This window comes from Silurus aristotelis (genome assembly GCF_946808225.1).
Source record: "Silurus aristotelis genome assembly, chromosome: 27".
Classification (NCBI taxonomy): Eukaryota; Metazoa; Chordata; class Actinopteri; order Siluriformes; family Siluridae; genus Silurus; species Silurus aristotelis.
Genome location: NC_139600.1, coordinates 11,773,380 through 11,794,291, shown reverse-complemented (window position 1 = coordinate 11,794,291; position 20,912 = coordinate 11,773,380). Strand labels below are relative to the sequence as shown.

At 35.7% G+C, this 20,912-nt stretch overlaps 1 protein-coding gene, 2 long non-coding RNA genes and 1 pseudogene across 4 annotated transcripts; all 4 read left to right on the top strand.

Annotated features, from left to right (window-relative positions):
• Positions 1-375: 375 nt before the first annotated feature.
• LOC310721560 (uncharacterized protein) lies at positions 376-15,034 on the top strand. The gene is made up of 15 exons (XM_083533344.1): positions 376-502; positions 1,375-2,003; positions 2,237-2,332; positions 5,719-5,952; positions 6,717-6,864; positions 7,025-7,051; positions 8,071-8,610; positions 10,031-10,047; positions 10,140-10,158; positions 11,362-11,990; positions 12,894-12,989; positions 13,153-13,386; positions 13,570-13,717; positions 13,940-13,966; positions 14,058-15,034. The coding sequence occupies exons 1-15, from the start codon at positions 496-498 to the stop codon at positions 14,609-14,611; spliced, it is 3,405 nt and encodes a 1,134-aa protein (XP_083389470.1). The 5' UTR covers positions 376-495; the 3' UTR covers positions 14,612-15,034.
• On the top strand, positions 8,664-9,008 carry LOC310721608. Its single transcript, XR_014532143.1, has 2 exons — positions 8,664-8,765; positions 8,816-9,008. It is a non-coding gene; the product is annotated as an uncharacterized lncRNA (long non-coding RNA).
• LOC310721607 lies at positions 9,099-9,688 on the top strand. The gene is made up of 2 exons (XR_014532142.1): positions 9,099-9,231; positions 9,557-9,688. It is a non-coding gene; the product is annotated as an uncharacterized lncRNA (long non-coding RNA).
• Positions 15,035-16,251: 1,217 nt separating the features above from the next.
• LOC310721606 (E3 ubiquitin-protein ligase TRIM21-like) lies at positions 16,252-20,637 on the top strand (annotated as a pseudogene). Its single transcript, XR_014538297.1, has 7 exons — positions 16,252-16,366; positions 17,120-17,728; positions 18,079-18,173; positions 18,524-18,756; positions 19,319-19,460; positions 19,574-19,600; positions 19,800-20,637. The product of XR_014538297.1 is annotated as an E3 ubiquitin-protein ligase TRIM21-like (transcript).
• Positions 20,638-20,912: the final 275 nt, after the last annotated feature.

Genomic DNA, 20,912 nt, shown 5'->3' with positions numbered 1-20,912 from the left:
TATATATATATATATATATATATATATATATATATATATATATATATATATATATATATATATATATAAACTATGGTGAGGGGGGCTGTAGGAAAGGAGGAGGGCCAAGGAGGAGATTTATGAATGGGTAGACGTGCAGGTTGGAAGACAGAGTGGTATGGAAATGGATGAACTGCTGTGGGGACCCCTAATGAAAGCTGCCAAAAAAAGAAGAAGAAGAAGATACAATATCTTCTCTTGTTTGTTTAAGTATGAGATGCCAGGGTTTCACCACTCACAGCTTAGCCACATATAGCCACAGGTCCAGCCCCTCCAGCTCATGCATAATTTTTGCCACACCCACAAAAAGGCAGGACTACATTCTTCTAAAAGTTTAAACCGATGTGTTTACCTCTGAAGTGGAGAAACGGGTATATCCTGTATATGCCTAGGAACACCTAAACGCCACTAAAAGAGAAGTGAACAAGCGAAAGGGCACAAGACTTCAATTTCAACATGCAGAGTAAGTCAGCGAAAAGTTATTTTTTAAATGTTTTACTTGTTTTCTGACTCTTCTCTTCTTCTCCTTCTCAATTTGTCTATCTATTCTAGAGCATGCATTGTGGTATTGTATAGAGGGAATAAAGCAGGCTGTGGTTTGCTTGTACCAAAGAGATGAAACATTTATTTAAACAACCTAGTGAAACATTTTGTGTAATACACATCATCACATTTCTTACAGTTGATGAGCTTTAATTAAAAATATATTTCTGTTTCATATTACACTCAGTAATTTCAAATAAGAAATTACTACTATGTATTTTCAAAGAACTTGATGAGCAAAGGTCAATCAAAGAAAACCTTGTTTTCACTCAGATGCTGTCGTCTATCCTGAGCTATTGCATTCCTAATTCAACGTGCCTTTCATGGTTCTATAAGTACTGTGTTTCAGTGTTTTATCTGTCAGGCTGATTTTAGTTGTTGTTTTAATGACTGTGTGTCTGTATTCCTTTTTTTATGGCAATGAAATGCTAAAGAAAATTGAGAAAAAAAGAGTAGTAAAAAAGATAGGTATTTTTTCTCAACATCGCATGTCGGCAACATCACTACAGTACATTTGAGCAAAATAAAATATTTATACATACCTATAATGATTGGGCTTGGTTTTTTTTCCTATCCAACAACTTGATTAGAGCTTGATCTTCTAAAGGTCGCAAGTACACTGCTATATAGGCAGAACAATATTTATTTTGTTAAAATGTAATATTTTGCGACAGTAAAATTTTATAATCCTTCCTGAATGGCTTTCCACATTTTAAAACATATCTATATGTTTTGTAAATAAAAACCATATTTTATATAAAGCTAAACAACTGAAACCTCTCTCTTTCCTAGGTCCAGCATCCAAAGCCCGCACGCTTTCAGAAGACCAATTCTCATGCTCCATTTGTCTAGACGTGTTTGTGGAACCGGTCTCAACACCATGCGGACATAGCTTCTGCAAGGCCTGCCTGCAAGGCTACTGGAACCACAGCAACAAGATTCTGTGCCCCATGTGCAAAAAGTCCTTCTCCAAAAAGCCAGAGCTATGCGTGAACCGTGTTCTTGCCGAGATCGCAGAGCAGTTCCAGGGCCTTTCTGTCACGCAAGCAGGGGGTGCTGAAGGCGTGATCTCACCAAGACCCGAAAGAAAAGATGAGGACAGCGGTGAGTTTGCCAAACCTGGTGATGTGCCCTGTGATGCATGCATTGGAAGAAAGCTGAAGGCCTTGAAGTCTTGCCTAAGTTGCCCAGGGTCTTTCTGCGAAACCCACCTGAGGCATCACAAGAAAGTCAAGGCCATGACCAAGCATAAGCTGGTGGAACCCATCCATCACTTGCAGGAGAAAGTGTGTAAAAAGCACGAGCGCCTATTGGATGCCTACTGCCGCAAGGAGCATGTTTGTGTGTGCCGCGAATGTGCTGAGGATGCACATAAGACACACAATATCATCTCGGTAGAGCGTGAATATAAGAAGTTATCGGTAAGTGGGTGGAACTGATTCAGATATTTTGGTCTAAGACACAAGTATCTGACTTAAACACAAGATTAGATTTCTGTTTTAGTTCAAGCTTTCCAAAAGCCTCTGTCATTGTTTTTGTGCTAATATTATTTTCTGAATTTTGAATGTTGCACCTAATTTATTTTGTTCACAGCTCGGTGGTTATAAAACATGTTTGCCTTTTGTAAAAGTAATTGAAATTGTATTTTCTGCAGAGTCAACTGGGGATGCGAAGATCTGAGCTGAAACATCTGATTAAAGAGAGAGCCAAGAAACTAGAGGAAATCAAACAGTCTATTGCAGTTATCAAAGTGAGTCCTGGATAATAGCATGAAATTGAAATAAGACCTAAAAGCAATTTGCAATTTTGTAATTACATAGCTGTAATTTTGACAGCAATCTGCTGACTATCACACCCACTGAGCTGAGACTCTGTATGTCTTGCATTTTAATCCCACATTTACACACTAGCAAGTTTTTCTTAATCTTACATTCCCCAGATTATTATATGCGAGCTGCTTGGTGTTTTCACATGTAATATTTATTTCTGTACAGATGCATTTAGCTAACAGTTGACAAAACAACTTATATTTTTACATACAACCAAAATATCACTATTATATGAAAGCAAATGAATTGTAATTTATAAGCACTTTGGCAGCATCATGTTCACTTACACTAAATAAACTAACACAATACTCACAGAGGCATTTTAGAGCATTTTTCACAATTAGTTTCTACCTCCATTAAATTAAATCCTGCTTATGTTCCACAGCAGGACTTGCCTCTTAGTATTCCTTAGTTCACATGATTTCCAAATTTGCATAAAACCAAATTCATTGCAATGCCCAACATATGAACAAATTGTTAGTTTAAAACAAAGAATCAGTCATCATTATGAAACTTAGATTCTTACCAAAGTATCAACACAATGTTAATATGTTATAGTATAATTTTAACAAATTCAATCACAAAGTCAGATGAGCTGGCAAGCAGAACGTACAAACGTCATATAACTAGTATACAATTTAAGTTAAGTGCTTACACATATATACATGGGCTGGACTTTTACGTGGCAAAAGCTGATTTTGATAAATTCACTTATTCCTAAGAGTGAAAAAAAAAATCATATTGGCCAAATTTAAAGATTCGTTTTTCAACAGACGTTTCAAAAGGACTGAAATAAGCTTGCCTTCACTAAAGTCTATGCAGCTGACTTTACAGTCATTACATTCTGTCATTATCACTGGTCAACTCTCATTAAAAATTAATGAGTCCCATTGGCTAGTGTTGGGGCAGTGGAAGAAAAAAGGTCAGCGCTATTCCAGCTAAAGCTGAACTTTCAGGTTAAACAGCTAAACGAGTTGAACAAACTAGCAACATTCATTTGCTCTGCAAAATGATTTTAGGGAATTTTGTGAATCACACTTGTCAATAGTGCTTTTTTATATTGCATGACTATTTAAGTTAGAGTTATTACATGACTTCTAAATATTACAGTCAGCACGTCTTTATATATTATATATGTAATGTTTAGTGGGATACCATTTAGAAGTGAAATCATTCTGTCAAAAACCTGAGACTTTAATGTTTGTGTATCTATTTAATTGGTTCAGACAAAAGCTTAATTCCAATTGACACAATTGTACAGATCTTTGAGAAATAGAAACTCATTTCTGAAAAAGGATTTAACTTTCAGAAATATACACAGGTGTGTGTCCAAAAGAATGATTGCACTTTGATGTAAAGAAGATCCTTTTTGTCTGACTGTAGACAAGGTTCATTTACTTAACACACCTTTTTGTGCAAACTCATGACTTTCATAAGCTGACTCGCTGAACCAGTAGGACGGCTGCAAATATTTACTTTCCACACCCAACCTTAGTGCCATTAGAAGACTGTAGGAAGTTAAGAATATATGAGTAAAATAAGTAAGAATAATATATATGGATATATATAATCACACAAAGATTACTGTATGCAGTATGACAGTATGAAATTCAGACTTTCCAAAAAGACCTGCTTTGGGACATCTCTATATACCAGATATTTTTCCCTTTAATAAGTTAGCTATCTTTTGTCAGTAACACACTGAGGTTTCGCATGGAAGCTGTGAACCGGTGCTATGACCCAATCATAATCTGATAATAGAGCCCTGCTGGAGCTGTGTTTAAAATTATAAAGATAATGAAGTTTTGCAGAGAGTCTGATACAAAAAAAAGGAGGGAAAAAAACAGCTGTTTTTCTAACCACAAAGATGTTTACTCCCGCACACTCGCCAAAAATTGCACATTGTATTGAAGTGATTGTCAGTTACTTACAGCAATAACACTGTGCAGTAGATTTCAGTGTGTTCATAGCTAAAAAATAAAACATTGTGTGTTTATTAGATTTTGTAGTTAAACCAGTCAGACCAGTCCCTGCCAAAGCCGTGAGCAAGGTGCTGCCATAGACCCTGTGACCATAGATGTACACTCTTGTTTAAATCTAAGGAGGATGTAGTGCTTTAACCTAATGGATCACTATGTCAATGTATATCACATCACTACATAAATAATACCATATCTGTCAAGTATTTGCCATGTTAGAGGCACTTGACAGATGCAGGAGCGGGTTTGCCAGATATTAATAAGCACAATGAGTGTGGTACAAAAACAAGAATCAGTTTTGGATTAAAAAACTGCCCAAAGGTCAGGTGATCATCAAACAGGATATCAAGATCTAGACAAAAAATGAAGAACATGAAGCAAAAACAGGTCGAGATCAGAGTAGAAAAACAACATAACAAGGCTTGGTAATGTCAGAGAGTAAAGCAACTGAGCGTATACCTCGCAATGCTCTCGATGCATCAAGGCTGAGAATGTCTGTGTAATTAGAGACTGGTGTGACTAATCATTAGCTTGGTGATCGTAAATGCTGGATTGTGTGCAAGTTGTGGGAGTCTGTGGTGGCCATGTTTGAAAAATCGCAGGGAAAAAGAGTTTGAATTAGGCAGAGATCCGACATTTACATTTATGGTACTTAGCAGACGCCCATGTCCAGAGCGATGTACAAAAGTTTTTTGAGTCTCTATCATTGATTACATTTACACTGGTATGCTAGATTACAAATTTAAGATAAATCAGCCTGCAACTCTGTTAAAAGGATTTTATCATCTAGGCTAAAGAGTTTATCCAAATTTCTCTTTGATGCATGTTTCTAGCATAGTGCATTAATACATTATTTGCACTTGCTACAAAAAAATCAGTAAACAATGATGTAATGCATTTTTATTGCATCCTTATGTTATCCTAAAATGTTATAATGAAAACCCTGAACAGCACAATGTGAAAACAAACAAATACAAATGCATGTTATTTATGAGGTTGAACATTAAGTTAAAACACCATAATATCTCAAAATAATGAGTTATTAATTGTAAAGTAATGAATATGTTGAAATTAGAACATATTAAGTAAAAATAATCATAAAAAATAAAAAAAAATATTCAAGTACATTAATTTTAATTAATAAGTTAAGTCAAAATAAACAGTTTGAATGTAAAAATAACAAGTTTGAATAATAACTTAGAAAGTTACAATAGACAGTTGATGTGTCAAAGTTTCTCTGTGGGTTTTTGGTTAAACAGTCAGCAAGGATAGCTTTGACATTTCAAGGTCAATGTGACTAACAATGTGTGTATGTATGTATGATGTAGTCGAGCAGTCAGCGGGAAATCGAGGAGAGTTGGATTGTGTATGCTGAGCTTCAGAGGCTGCTGGAGCAGAGTCAGGCCCAGTTGGTGGAGCACATCACGTTCCGGCAGAAGCTGGCTGAGGAGCAGGCACGAGATGTGGCTAGTCGTCTGGAGCATGAGCTTAACATACTCAAAAACAGGAGCTCTGACTTGGACCTCCTCGCAAATACCCCTGACAAGGTGCTCTTCCTTAAGGTATGTGTGTATACAGCAAACATGCTGTTGAATACTTGACTCTGATTGGTTTAACTTTTTATAATGACAGCTATGACAACTGTGTTGAATGCAATTTAAATCTCATTCTAACACAATACTGTTTCTATAGTAACATCCATACAGGGATGTGTGTACAGGTATGTGACTGCTCAACATTATCTAAGGCCAATAATAAAGTGACTAAGAATATGCTGTTATTTCACTAAGAAAAATGTTTCTATGGGGAAGTTATAAATTCATAGCATAGGTCATTTAAAGCTTTGGTTTTAACTTAAAAAGAAAGCAGTGAAACAACTGTTCATAGCTGCAATAATGTAATAAAACATAAAATGACATTTTCCACAACATAAATGGTATCTACAAATTGTTAAATTGTATAATGTTTTTTTTTTCCAGTAAACAAAATTTATATTGTTGGCAATTGAAATGTTGAAAAATTGAAAAATCTCGAATGAATGCATTAATATAACATTTTCTGACCAATTCAATAATGATTCAAAAATTTCAAGAAAATAACATCTTATATATATGAAATTCAATGCACATAATAATAAATGATGATGGTAAGCAGTTTCCCAAATATACCTGAAAAGGTATAGGCGCTAATGTATATATGGTACAAAACTAAATAATCAGTGAAAACTTAATTTTGATATGAGAATCCCCTTATTGTGCAGGTGCAAATTTGTAGGTGTACTGAAGTGTGTGTTTAAATGTCTGACATGCAACTTTTTTGGTTGTAGCTCTTGCCGGCTCTCCCTCCTCCACCTGAGCCTACTGATTGGACAGATGTATCTGTAAACACAGACATGCATCTTGGCACAATCAGGAAGAATGTCTCTTCGCTCGTCGAGAAGTTCCAGGAAGAAGTGAAGCGCCTCTATGGGAAAGGTAACATTGTTCAGAGAAATCAATGAAAATAATAAATAATGCATGCTACCACAAATAAAATAATCTATAGGTGCCATATCTTATTACAACATATAGAGTTATTTGTTGTATTGTTTTTGTGTTAATGGTTTCTATACTTTAAATAACTCATGTTTTACAGAGCTGAGAAAGATGCAGAATTATGCATGTAAGTGTTTTTCTCAAAATTTTCTCATGTTCTAATAAAAACACAGAAAATATTATTCATTTGTTATTTACATAAAGTTAATTGTTGAGATGGTGCAGTTTCTCTGGTTCCTCTTAATGCTTCTTCCTCATACCATCTAAAAATTTTTTCCTTGCCACTGTCACTACTGGCTCTCTCATTAGGGTTAAACTAATAGGTATTAAACTTATAACAAAAACAACTAAGAAAATATATAAGATATATAAGATATAAGCTGTTTTGCGACAATGTCCATGTTAAAGTGTTATAAAAAAAATTAAATTAAATTAGATTGAATTGTTTAATAATGTGAACTTTATTTAACACTAATGAAAGGGGTCTCGTGTTTTAGTGTCTTTAAATGAAATGGGAAGTTTTGAATGGGAAATCAGGACAGAAACTCGCAGTAACATGAAAAGCTGTATGTATTTTTTAGTAACTTTAAAAGAGAAAACCTCTTAGTGAACCAATGACTGTTTAGTGCTGTTATAACTAACAACTTGTACTAATTTCTATATTCAACACACCTTTACAACATTAAGTGTGAGTATAAATAGATGCAAATTATGTAATACATGGAAAAACTTATTTATAGCCAAATTGAAAGGAATAACCTGTACTTCAGGATGTGCAAATGAGAGATCATACTTTCAATCACGGAAGACTTACTCATTACTATTATCATTTATTTACTTTGGTAACTTGAAAGGCTGAACATAGACTACACTGTAATTATAATTATGTAAGATTTTAAGAGTTTCTGGTAATGAACATGAAATTAAGACATTTTCAGGATATTTCATGATGCAAACACAATTTTTTGAATTGATGGATTGATGGAAATGGGAAGTAAAATGAATTATCTTAACTAAAAAAAAATACTGATCAGAATGTAAATATCAGCTGAATTTCAACAAAACTTCTATTGTTTTTTGTTCGTGAAGTGACTGTCTAGTGTGTCTCTGATTTTTATTTTCAATCTCTATAATGTCTTCGTAAAGGCGAGGTGCTTATAGACCCATCGACAGCACAGCGAAACCTGGTTGTTTCTGAAGATGGTCAGCAGGTTCATTATGAAGATGTCCGTAAAGCCTCATCCCAATCAGACCACCCACGCCGCTTCAGCCCAGCTCTATTCGTTCTCGCTCGTGAAGGCTTTTCCTCTGGCAGGCACTACTGGGAAGTAGATTTGGGACGGAAAACAGCATGGACCATAGGAGTGGCTCGGGCATCTGCTCGTCGCAAAGGAGACATTCGTCTCAATCCTGAAGGTGGTTTCTGGTGCTTATGGTTGAAAAACAATGAGGTGAAAGCTTTGGCATCAAGCAGGATTCCTCTCCAACTACCCACACTGCCACATAAGGTTGGTGTCTACCTAGATCATGAGGGTGGACAGGTCTCTTTCTACGATGTGAAGGCACAGACCCACCTGTACACATTTATGGACACGTTCGGTGAGAGCGTGTACCCCATCTTCAGTCCGTGTGCCAATCAAGAGGGAACAAATTTAGGAGCACTGTCCATCACATCTGTGAAACACAGCTAAAGCAGCATGGTTGTCTGTAGAATGAAAGTCTGCAGAATATATTATTAAGTTTTTATACATACTGGACAATCAAAGTTGAATAAAGGAAATACAAAAGTCTTTGTAAACTTTGATAATGATACATGTTTATGTATTTTGATTAATATCTCAGTTTTTAATACTTACTAGTCAAGTAATGTACGTATTTCTCGACTAATAAGTTTTTAATACTTACTAGTCGAGAAATGCGTACATTACTTACTACGTCTGAATTTTGAAATATATTTGAAAATATGACAAAACATTGGGTTTTGAATAAAAAAAAAAACTTCTGGCAGGAATCTTGACCTCTCTATTTTTATAATACAGCATAAATGTACAAAAGGATCATGACAATTGAAAATAAAAATAAAATGTAAAAGTTATTATATATAGACTATATTCAGAACTTTCTGCTTGCAAATCTTTGTAATGAACCAGTTTTACAAACACAGCAGTCATTAATTTTTTGCTATATGTGTGATTATCATACAGTTTCATTAGATTTTGGATAGTTACACTCCAATAACACAATGTGAAATCAGCCTAATCAGTTCTGTGTGTAATTAAATTCTACACATTTTATAATTCTTAAAATGTTAGCAATGTTGTATGCCTCTGTAAATAGAATGCAACAATTTGGTTGTATACAGTACTGACATTGTCCAATCATGCAAAACAATAGTATATTTTAGCTAATTAAACTTTCTTTTCGGCTTCTCCCGTTAGGGGTCGCCACAGCGGATCCTCCGCACGTTTGATTTGGCACATGTTTTACGCTGGATGCCCTTCCTAACGCAACCCTCCCCAATTTATCCGGGCTTGGGACCGGCACTAAGAGTGGCTGGGGATGGTTCCCTGACCGGGAATCGAACCCGGGTCGCAGCGGTGGGAGCGCTGCATCTTAACCACTAAACCACCAGGGGACCATATTTTAGCTAATTAAAGCTTGTAATTTACTAAAATAAATATACTGGGGGTATTTTAACTTTATTTTTGGCATTGGCATGAACAGAATACTGTATTTTTTGACAATGTTGAAAATGTATACCAAAGTGGAAAGGACTACTTTAAATCATTTTATTCTCACTTGTATGTTTTGTATTTTCAATTGCATTGCTTTTGCAATTCTGTGATTGGTGTAAAATTAACTACAATACACAATAATGATAGCATGTTATCATTTTATTTACTAAAATTTGATTTACATGTGTTTATTCTTTCTATTATTTGTACTTTGACTTCAATAAAATAAATTAGTGGAATCAGTGGTTATTTTCCCCTCCCTACATGACCAGAGCACTTGCAAATCTTTAAGAGCTGTATTGTGCTTATAAAAGTATAAAGGTATAAATTAAGTTGAATAAGGGGTTAAATGTGTTTCTTTATGTCTAGAGGGACCCAATGCCTGAGAGCAAAAATACTAAACTAGGCTTAGGGAAGGGCTGGAGGGCTGATATTTTTGAGCAGGGTGTCAGCTGGGTCACATGTCACTGCTGTCTATAGAGGAAAGATCACTTCCCTGGTAAGTCTCCCATGTTAAATCTTCGTCAAACTTTATTATTCTATAACATAAACCCCCCCATTACATACTGCTTAAACAAACATACATAACTATTTTGTTTTCATATTTGAAAAATATGACCTGAGCAGTACATTATGCATGTTTGTCAGTTTTTCATGCTGCCAAAACTTTAACACTTTGCATAAAGGAAACGAATGCAAAAAGTTCAGACTATATCAAAAGTTCTAATCTGGAAATAAGTTACAAATATGAAATGCTCATTTATGAGTAGAGAGTTGAAACAGGGCAGTGACAAGACTAGTATATTTGGAAAAGTTAATCTTGGAAATCTATGAATAGACAGGCCTTGCCTTTCTGCTGCCTCTAAAGCTACGGTATGCTGCCAAAGGGTATATGCCAAAAGTCACAACAGAAGGGCTGCTAATCAACTAATCATGCCTACTTGCACAAATTTTGCATTATGGTACAGTGCTTTGAATAGGTATTCATCCCCTTTGAGGTTTTCCTTTTAATTTTTAGTGTACCTACAACTGAAATTGCACTAACAGGGATTATGTCATTAATCTAGCCCACAGTTTTGACGTGAAAGTGAGAAGTCAATATAATTCTCAAAAATCAGCTATGAACTGAAAATGCTGTGATTGCTTAAGTAGTTACTCCTGTTGCTGGGTAATCCCTAAATTACAGCCAGTTGTCATCAGAAGTCACATATTTAGTTTTGTAGTTACTGTCAAATTTTCTCAATAAATGCTGTATTAACCTGTTCCAATAAAGCCAGTTTGTTGGAGAAGTACAAATAGCATGATGAAGACCAATCAGCCATCTAAGATTATCTGAGAATTTTATTCTTTAAAAAATCCCCAACAGAGAAACACAGACAAACAAATAACAAATATATGCATTTTGAATTAAAATAAATTACCTAGGCAAAATTTGTACACTAAATAGCAAAAATACAAGTTCATTTTAAATCCAAGAGGAGTGGAAAATATTGAGACACTGTAAAAAGATAGTTTTAGTCAATTCACCTCTCAATGGTTTTATGTCATGGCTAAATGGTGTATGTTGCCACAACAACAAAAGAAAAAATATACAGCAAAAGACGTTTTGAATCATTCTTTGCAGTCATTAATAATAAAAAAAAAATTTGATTATGTAAAGAGTTTTTTTCAACACAAATCAAAAAATGTTCGATTTCTCCAGGAATGGCTTCACCTACAAGCATGCTAGCGGAAGAGCAGGTCCACTGCTCCATCTGCTTGGATGTTTTCACAAATCCAGTCTCCATTCCTTGTGGCCACAACTTCTGCATGGCCTGTATTGGTGGCTATTGGAAAACCAGTTCTCTTTTCATGTGCCCCATGTGCAAGAAAACATTTTTCAAGCAACCAGACATTAGCATCAACACAGTGCTGCGGGAGATTGCAGAACAGTTTAAGGATATGAGAATCAAGCCTGTACAGCATGTGCTGGAGAAACCACCAGAAGAGCTATGCTTAGAAATACCAGAATTGATTCCACCAAGTGGGCCTTTGATCAAGGGAGTGTGTTGTGATGTCTGTACTGGCCCTCAGCAACGAGCTGTGAAATCATGCCTGGTGTGCCTCACTTCATACTGCGAGGAACATCTAAAAACACACATGGCAAGATTTACTAAACACAAATTGATCGAGCCGGTGCAGAATCTGGAAGACCGCATGTGTAAGAAGCATGAGAGGCTGTTGGAACTGTTCTGTAAGAAAGATCAGATGATGGTGTGTGTGCTTTGCACGGAGATGGACCACAGGGCGCATTACACCGTTCCAGTCGAACGGGAATGGAGTGAGAAAAAGGTAAAACGTCAACAAATGTTTTGACAGACCTTGTCTTTATTTATCTCAGCTTTGCATATTAGAGTGTTTTCCCTGTATAGAGATTCAGTCGCCAAACTAAATCACAAGCTCTTATAAAGCCGTATTATATGTGTAAACCCAATTTTAGATGTGCAATTACAGCAGTCCTTTAAGATTACTACTTGTCACATAGTGAGACATGATCTCTGAAAAACCGAGTCCAAATTCTATAACAGGCTGTGCAGTAGCTGGTGTTCCCCATGCCACATTATACAATGATGCTAATGACAGAGCTGTGATTAAATAAAATGACTACATTTTGCTTAATCAGTGTGATCAGTGCTCATACAGAAAATGAGGTTGCATAAACAGAATACATTCAAGTGAGCTGGAGATGATACATGTATATATTCTGTACAAATTTTGTTTACATTTCAACATTACGTCTACGGTTATTTGTAGCTGTCAGATGGATGCCACCTTCATATTGATAGCTTTTAAATGACAGGACCTTTGGTTACAATGGCAATACATCAGCCACCAGGAAACATCATTTGCCATATTGGTAGGTGGTAGCTTAATGGTGAAGGCATTGGCCCCTGAGCAAGGCCCTTAAGCCAATAGCTGCTCAGTTGTGTAAATAAGATAAATGTAAGTAGCTCTGGATAATGGTGTCTGCCAAATGTCTTAAATGTACATATTTTAAAACTGCCGGTCTTTCAAAAAATTTTTTATGAATAAATACTTTTCATGGTGTACAGTTTTTGTCTGCAATGGGCCAAAATTGTACAGTGTAAAGCTGGCTTTAGGGCAGAGAAAACTTTAAAATGTGTATAATTAAGAAATCAAGCAAAAGAGCTAGAGAGATAGACTCTAATGAGTGTATTAAATGGAAATTATCAGGCTCTCCTACGAAAAAAAGAGGCAGAGGTTCAGCAGATGATCCAGTTACGACTCAAGAAGGTGGAGGACATTAAACACTCTATCGAACTGAATAAAGTAAGTTTGGATCTTCAACATACTCTTCATCTTTCATCAAATGGCATTGGTAATTAGCCTGTAATGCTGGATGGAAATCTAGATGACCCTGGTTGATTAGCTCACTATTTATATTGCTATTGCATGCATGCCTATTCAATTCTTTCTGTCTTGCCCTCTTCAGCACAGTGCTCTTAGGGAGATTGAGGACAGTATGCAGGTTTTTTCAAACCTGATCCAGATGGTTCAAAAAGCCCAGTCTGAGCTTGTTTTTGCCATAGAAGAGAAGCAGAGAAAAACAGTTAGCTGGGCTCAGGGACTCATCGAGGAACTAGAACGGGAGATTTCCATGCTGAAGGCAAGGAACAATGAGATAGATCATCTTGCTCGCACTGATGACCATATCTTCTTTCTTCAGGTAAGGTCATGCAGTATCATTTGGAAAAAGAAAAAAAGTATATACCAACTGGCAAGTTAAAAGATTTGGCAAAAAGTCATTTGGTTGTTTGATTAGTTGTAGCTTGTATTCTTGCAGTTGGTCACAATGACTACACCATTTAGTAATAGTCAATATTAGTCTTATTTAACTTTACATTTCCAGAATCTTCCATTGCTAATCACACATCCACAAACAAAAGATTGGTCCGAGGCTCATGTTCCCACTGAGCAGTGTCTGGGGACAATCAGAAGAGCTGTGTCCAAACTGGAAGAAACCCTCACAGAAGAAATAGACAAATTGGCAGAAACTGGTGGGTCCTTAATTCTTATACACAGGTTTTGGATCTACTTTACAGGCGCTTTTTTGTTTAAAACAAAGAAAAATTTAGATTCTGGTCGATTTTATTTTTGGTTTGCTTTTCTTTCACTTCACATAATTAAACGAACCCAATGAATTATGAGTAACTTCAATAAAAAAAAAAATGAAAGTGCCCTAATTTGCATACTAAAATGTATTTTTATCTTTCCTACAGAGCTGAAGATTGTTCAGAAGTACTCAAGTACGATTTGTGTGTTAATTCCAATACATATGATATGTCTTCTAAAGCACTCTGATTTAATTTAAGTTTCTTGTTTTTCTCTTTTATAAAGTGGACGTGACACTTGATCCAGATACGGCCAATCCTTGGCTGCAACTGTCAGAGGACAGAAGACAGTTGCGTCACCTGGGGACATGGCAAGACCTACCTGACACATCAGAGCGTTTTGACACAGTGGTCATTACTCTGGGTCGTGAAGGTTTTACCTCTGGCCGCCATTACTGGGAAGTCAAAGTGGGTGAAAAAGATGACTGGTACCTGGGTGTCACCAGAGCATCTGTCAACAGGAAAGGACGCATTGCTATAAGCACGACTCAAGGCTACTGGGCATTGGCTATGAAGAAAGGGCAGGAGTACAAAGTCTCCTCCTCCCCACCTTTTAATCTTTCTATAAAGCCCAAACTGAAGAGAGTGGGTGTGTATGTGGACTTTGAAGAAGGACAGGTGTCATTTTATGATGCACTTTCACGAAGTCACATCTTTACATTCATGGACTCATTCCAAGAGAAAATGTATCCGTTCTTCTACCTTTACTGCTGTGACAAGGCTTCAGATATACTGAGCATCTGTCCGATAATGGAGATACTACAGAACAAACAGTGCTGAACATTTTTGTAAGGGCAGTTTAAAATGGATTTGAATGAAGACCTGCTCATTGTAATGTTTGTGTTATGAAACAGTTGTTTTGTTGCTTTAACTGACACCTAGTGGCTGAAGTGTAGTAAAGCATCAACATCGCCCCCAGTGTTATTGAGATGCAATTGCTGTGCTTCAAAGTCAATGACTTACAGTAGTAACTGATAATCAGGTTTTTGCTTTTAAACTTATTATAAGAAGAAGAAATGTCTTAAATGAACTGTTTCCATAGTGTAACTGTTTAAGGTCTGTGGTTTCAAAGGTTTTAAAACATGGCTAATGAATAAAAAATGAATAATTTACAGAATTTATCTAAACTATATTATTATTATTATTATAAATTATTGATTTGAGGCAAATCAATTTATATTAATAAACCAAATTGTGCTGCAATTTAATTTGATTTCTTGACTAAAATACAATGTCTAGTCATCTGTTTATTTGCATGTAGCATTTGGTACACACTGTACTAAAGTGTTTTCTAGATTTCATTTAGTTTAAGTACATACTATATACCACTATAGTACTAGTAAAAATATAATTGACTATTAAACTAAAACCTGGGAAAAAATGTGTGGGGCTGCCAAGGTAACATTGTTTGCTTTTCTTTTTTAAGGTGTGGCACAAATCAAATCTTTGAGGCTACAAAATAAGTATCTTGTAGCCATGGTTTTGAAACTTCATCTACATTTTAAAGGTGACCACAATCAACCGGAAACAGTAACATGATTTTATCACAGCGCGTTCATCTGGAACGCAACCAGAAATCCACATATAAACTGCAAATAATTTGCATTTTGGAAAAGCTTTTAGCTGAAGCGCTTAAACAAATCCCTAGTTCTTAGGATGTTTGCTTGCTGTGTACACTCCTATTCAATTCTTTAATATTTTGCTGTAAACGTATATAATCGTATACACAGATATACACGTGAAGAATGAGTTTTCCAATAATCTTCCATTATCTATTTTTTATCAGAAAATGGCATGCTTGAATATGTTATTTATATTCCCTTAGTTACTAATTTGCTTTCATTTTTTTGATGCGTGTGACTGTAAATTCCGCCCACACACAAACTGTTCCCTAACACATTAATCGCTTAAACGTTTCTCACTGTCACCAAAACAATATTTTGTGGCATCTGTAACGTCACACCAGAAACATCACAACTGTGCTTCCAAGAAAACAAGGGAACTCAAACCATTATTTTAAACCATAAAAAAAAATTCATAACACCAAGGCAATGTGCTTTTAAATGTGATGTCATAGTTGTTTGACAAATAAACTCATAGTGGAATTATAACAATAATCTAGGCATATTAACCCGGCTATAAAGGCAATATTTGTCCTCCTTTGTATCTGAACAAATGGCTTTAGGTAAAATAGAAATATTGTGGCAAGAATGATTTCCTTTAAAACCTTTAAAAATGACATGAGGAAGCTGGCATTTAGGAATAAATCTAGTTGCACAACTTGACCCACGAGTGAAAATCGAAACTATCCGAGGTTTATGGAAATCCAGGCAAACACACACACACACACACACACACACACACACCCACACACACACACACACACACACACACAGCTATGGTAAACAAAGGGGAGTGCAATTTAGATGAAATGAAACTCAGACTCGAGTCAAATTCTACTTATACAGTAGAGTTTGGTGAAGAAAAAGGACAAACAGGTTTTCAGGTGCAAGGGAAGGATCAGAATTCACCAAGGTAAAAGACCTATTTTTTTTTTATTTTGCACCATTGACTTTAAAGGCTTATCCAATTGATGGTTTATTAATGCTAGTCAAGGCTAATCTGGACAATTAAAAGCAATGGAAACTGGTGACCATTTTGTTAGAATTAGCCAATTTTGTAATTTTGTTGTCAAAACAAAGCATAACAGTAGAAGTTAATTATACAACGTGTTCCTGTTTGAGGCTGCTTCCTCTCAAAGTTTTATTCTTTAGGTTGTGTCAAATATGTGTCGATTGTTCCTACTAAATCTCCATTCAGATTTCCACGAAATGCACCATGTGATAGAGTAGCACAGTGATTGGCAAGTTTCTCTGTGCTCCAGATAGACAGTTTGGATGTGCAGTCTTGGTTTCATAGGTTCTATAGTTGTGTCAATCCTGTTGCTGACATACACCGACAGTAGGATTGGTTGGCAAATGTTACCAGTCCTTAAAAACAGTCATCCCAATTCTTATATAAAGCCAATAAAACCATCTAGAAAATCCCTGTCCATTAAATAAAGAAGCAGGGTAGCCATTGCAATATAGGAAGTATAGCAGTTTTATTAGTGAGAACTGACAAAATCAGTAAAGGAATAGGGACAAAATTTGTCGTCAAAAAGCTGAGGATGCAGTGTACATTTTGTCTATATTAACACATATCAAAGCAAACTTTAGCATTACGCATTTTGTATTAGATATAATGGCAAACATAACTAAATTGCCAATCTTTACCAATTACCAACAGATAACATTTCAGCACCATCAGACCATGAATGGCATCACATCCCCCACACCTTCTCTACAGGACACTCCTGTATCCGTCTTGCAAGACCTCAAATGTTCCATTTGCTTTGACGTGCTGAAGAAACCTGTCACTACCGGCTGTGGTCACACCTTCTGCAAGAGCTGCCTGGATCGCCACATAAGTAGTAATAACTAAAACTGCCCATTATGCAAGCACAAGCTGTCCGATGTAAAAGTGAACATTGTCTTAAATGAAATTTTAAAAGAGGTCTTCAAGGCCCAAAAGCCAAGTCCAGGTGAGTTCACTGGACAGTCGGGGGAGGTCCCCTGCGACATCTGCCCTGATACTCGAAAATATAAAGCAGTTAAATCCTGTTTAAGATGCTTGTTGTCCTTATGCAAAAGACATCTTAAGAGGCACGAGAACAAGTTATTGTTCAGAGAGCATAAGCTGGTGGCACCACAAAATGAGCTGGAGCAGTGGGCATGCGTTGTCCATGGCAGGCCACTGGAGCTCTATTTGGTTAACAAGGAAAAGTTAATCTGTAGTCTCTGTGTGGAAGAAGGGATAAATGTGGTGTCTGTTGAGGAAGAAAGGGACAGAAAACAGGTAAATAAAAAACTTCTATGCCCTGATTGAACTTGTTAGAATATGGTTAGCTCTATGTATTTGTTCATTTCAGAGATTTTTACAATGGCTTTGTACTGCCCACTGCCAGTTGTGTCTTGTAACATTTAAACTACTCTGTTAGCTGTATTATATATTTAAAAGATTCAAACAGCTGGAGGCTGCAGGAAAAAAATATTGATTAATAAATAATAATGACTTAATTAATTGCTTGGAAAGTACAACCATATTACCTTTTCTTAGAATCATTATTGTAAAATCTTAATCATGTTGAATTTTACAGAAGAATAAATGTCAATTTATGGATTTGCCTTGTTGGTATTTCCTCACAGACAGAGCTGGGCAGTGTTCTAAGTGAGATGAAACAGAAAATCCAGCAGAGGGTGGAGAAATTAAAGGAGTTGGACAATTCTAAAGCATATGTCTGGTGAGTCTCTATAACTTACTTAAGACTCAGCATAAAAAAAAGATCTAACATATGACTATACTACACTCAAAAATTAATTAAAAACTTACAGTGGTGTAATAAAATAAGCTGACTGCAGCAAAATCCCTATTTGAACATAGTTGAGGCTGTTAATGGGAACTCTTTTTAAATAACACATTCATTTATTAGTATTTAGTTATGTTTATAATATTTATTTTGTGTATTGCAGTATTCTGTGCATTAATATAAAAAATATTATTTAAACTGAGACCGACAGCAGAACAGCAGACAAACTGTGAAAAATGCAAATAAAAAACAACACTGAATCCCTCCAATTAAAATTTTTACAGGCTCTGATTGACCAGGAGACAAATGAAATTCAAAAGTATTCAGTGCCATAAAGAGGGAAGTCCAGAAGGCAGAAGACGAGGCACTAAAACCTTTAAAAGACAGGAGACGGCAGGTGGAGCAGGAGGCAAAGAAGCTGGGAAGCGATTTGCAGAGAAACATCACCAAATTGAGTAACACCATCTCAGATCTAGAAACTTTAAGACATCATGAAGACTCTGTCTTTTTCCTACAGGTCAGCAACCAATCAATTTTTTGTCTCCATCTCAGAATAAAGCTCTTTCCTACAGACTTGCAGATAGAAAACAGTAGGTCCTGTTTCCACTGTCAGGAAAAAACACTAATCTTTGATTATTCAAATAGAGAGAAGCAAATCAATTTAAGTTTAAGAAATTCTCATGTCAAATATATATACATAAAAAATTTCTATATAGCTACACTATATTTAACAACTTATATCTGGACTTTGAATGAATTTGAACCTGCACTATTCAAAATGGTACTAAGTCCTTCCCTGGGCCATTATTATTATTAAAGTCGATGTAATGAAAAAAATTCATAAAACAATTTCCTGTTATTTCCTGAACAACTATTATTAACTTTTAATTTAATCTGCAGATAGAAAGAAAGAAAGAAAGAAAGAAAGAAAGAAAGAAAGAAAGAAAGAAAGAAAGAAAGAAAGAAAGAAAGAAAGAAAGAAAGAAAAAAACCCAAATTGCAGCTTGTCATGCAACTCACTGTAATGGTATTTTAAACACATGGCTGGAAACTCATTTTTTTTATTTTTTTATTTAAAGAATTATCCTTCTGTGAAAATGGAAGATTATGACTGGATATCTGTTCCCTTGGATACTGCTTTGAGCTTTGAAACAATGAGGAACTTGGAGGCGACCATGATGGCTAATATTAAGAACGTGTTTGAGAAGCTTTCTAGAATCGGTGAGAAAAAAAAATGATTTAACTGGTTTCTGGTCAAATGTATTATGTACTTGTTTTTACTTGTATTCAGTGTGAAATCCATTTATTCATTTAGTTTCTAAATTGTCTTGCAGAACTTGCAAGGACTAAGAAATTTGGAAGTAAGTACAAGACTTGTTATAGATCCTTTAGCTATGTTTAACTTTGTGGACCTTTTGAATACAGTAGCTAATGAAGATCTCGTTAAAACAAAAACACAACAACAAACACAAAACAACAAAGAAAAATTTTTTTATAGAAATGACAGATAGATGTTGAGCAAAAAGATTTCATTTATCATTTGCATCTCTGATTTCTCAGTGAATGTGACTCTGGATCCAGACACTGGTCATGCACAGCTCCTAATTTCTGATGACATGAGCCAGGTCCGTTGGTTTGTGGAGAAAAAGGATGCACCTGATTGTGATGAGAGGTTTGATGTGTTTGGTAGCATTTTGGGACAGAATCAGTTAACTAAAGGCAGGGCATTTTGGGAAGTGGAGGTTGGAGACAATCAAGGCTGGGATATTGGGGTATCAAATGAAGAGGCCAACAGAAAGGGTGCACTCTCTCTAAAACCAAGTCAAGGATACTGGGCCATTGTACATTATAATGATGACAGTTACGCAGCTCTGGAAGACACACCTACCCACTTGTTTCCTTCAAATAAACCCTCTAAAGTAGGAGTGTTTTTTGATTACAGTGAGAAGTTGGTCTCTTTCTATGACATGGATGCAGAAACTCACATTTACTCATTTACTGACTGTGCATTCAAGGCAGTAATTAAACCTTACTTCAGTCCTCACCTTAAAGAGAATGAGACGTTGGCCATCTGCCCTATCAATCTCTGTTAATAACATCTCAAGTTAATATTTGTGCAACTGCACATTTTTGAAGCTATGCTTTCAATGTATCAATGCTATCAATTTAAAGGACCCCTTATATAAGTATGTACTGTTTTCTTACATTTATGACACAAAACAAGGCTTTTTTTTTTTTTTTAAAGCTTTTTTCCTTCTGTATAATTCAGCAGTTGTACTGGACAGTTCAATATATTGTATGTGCTAAATGTGGTGTGTAAATATATAAGCAGGACTGGCTACCTGCAGATAAAGAAGTCAAAAGCTTCTGTGGGTTTAATAAAATATTTGAATCCTTATGCATTTTAGTTTTCTTAATTAGATTCTCTCACTGTTGTCAGGATCTGGGCCTAAACCTGGGTGGGATTTTTAGCAGTTTTTCACAGGGGGGGTGTAAACCTGCATGCAAAGGTACTGTATACTCTAATGGGTTAAAAGTTCCAAATATAGTTGAAAGTCTAAAAAGCACAAACATGTAAATGTAATTTGCAATTCAAAAAGGCAGAAACCCACAAAATCAGGTGGAAATATACAACATGAAAGCAAAGCAAACAACAGTCCACAAATCACAAGG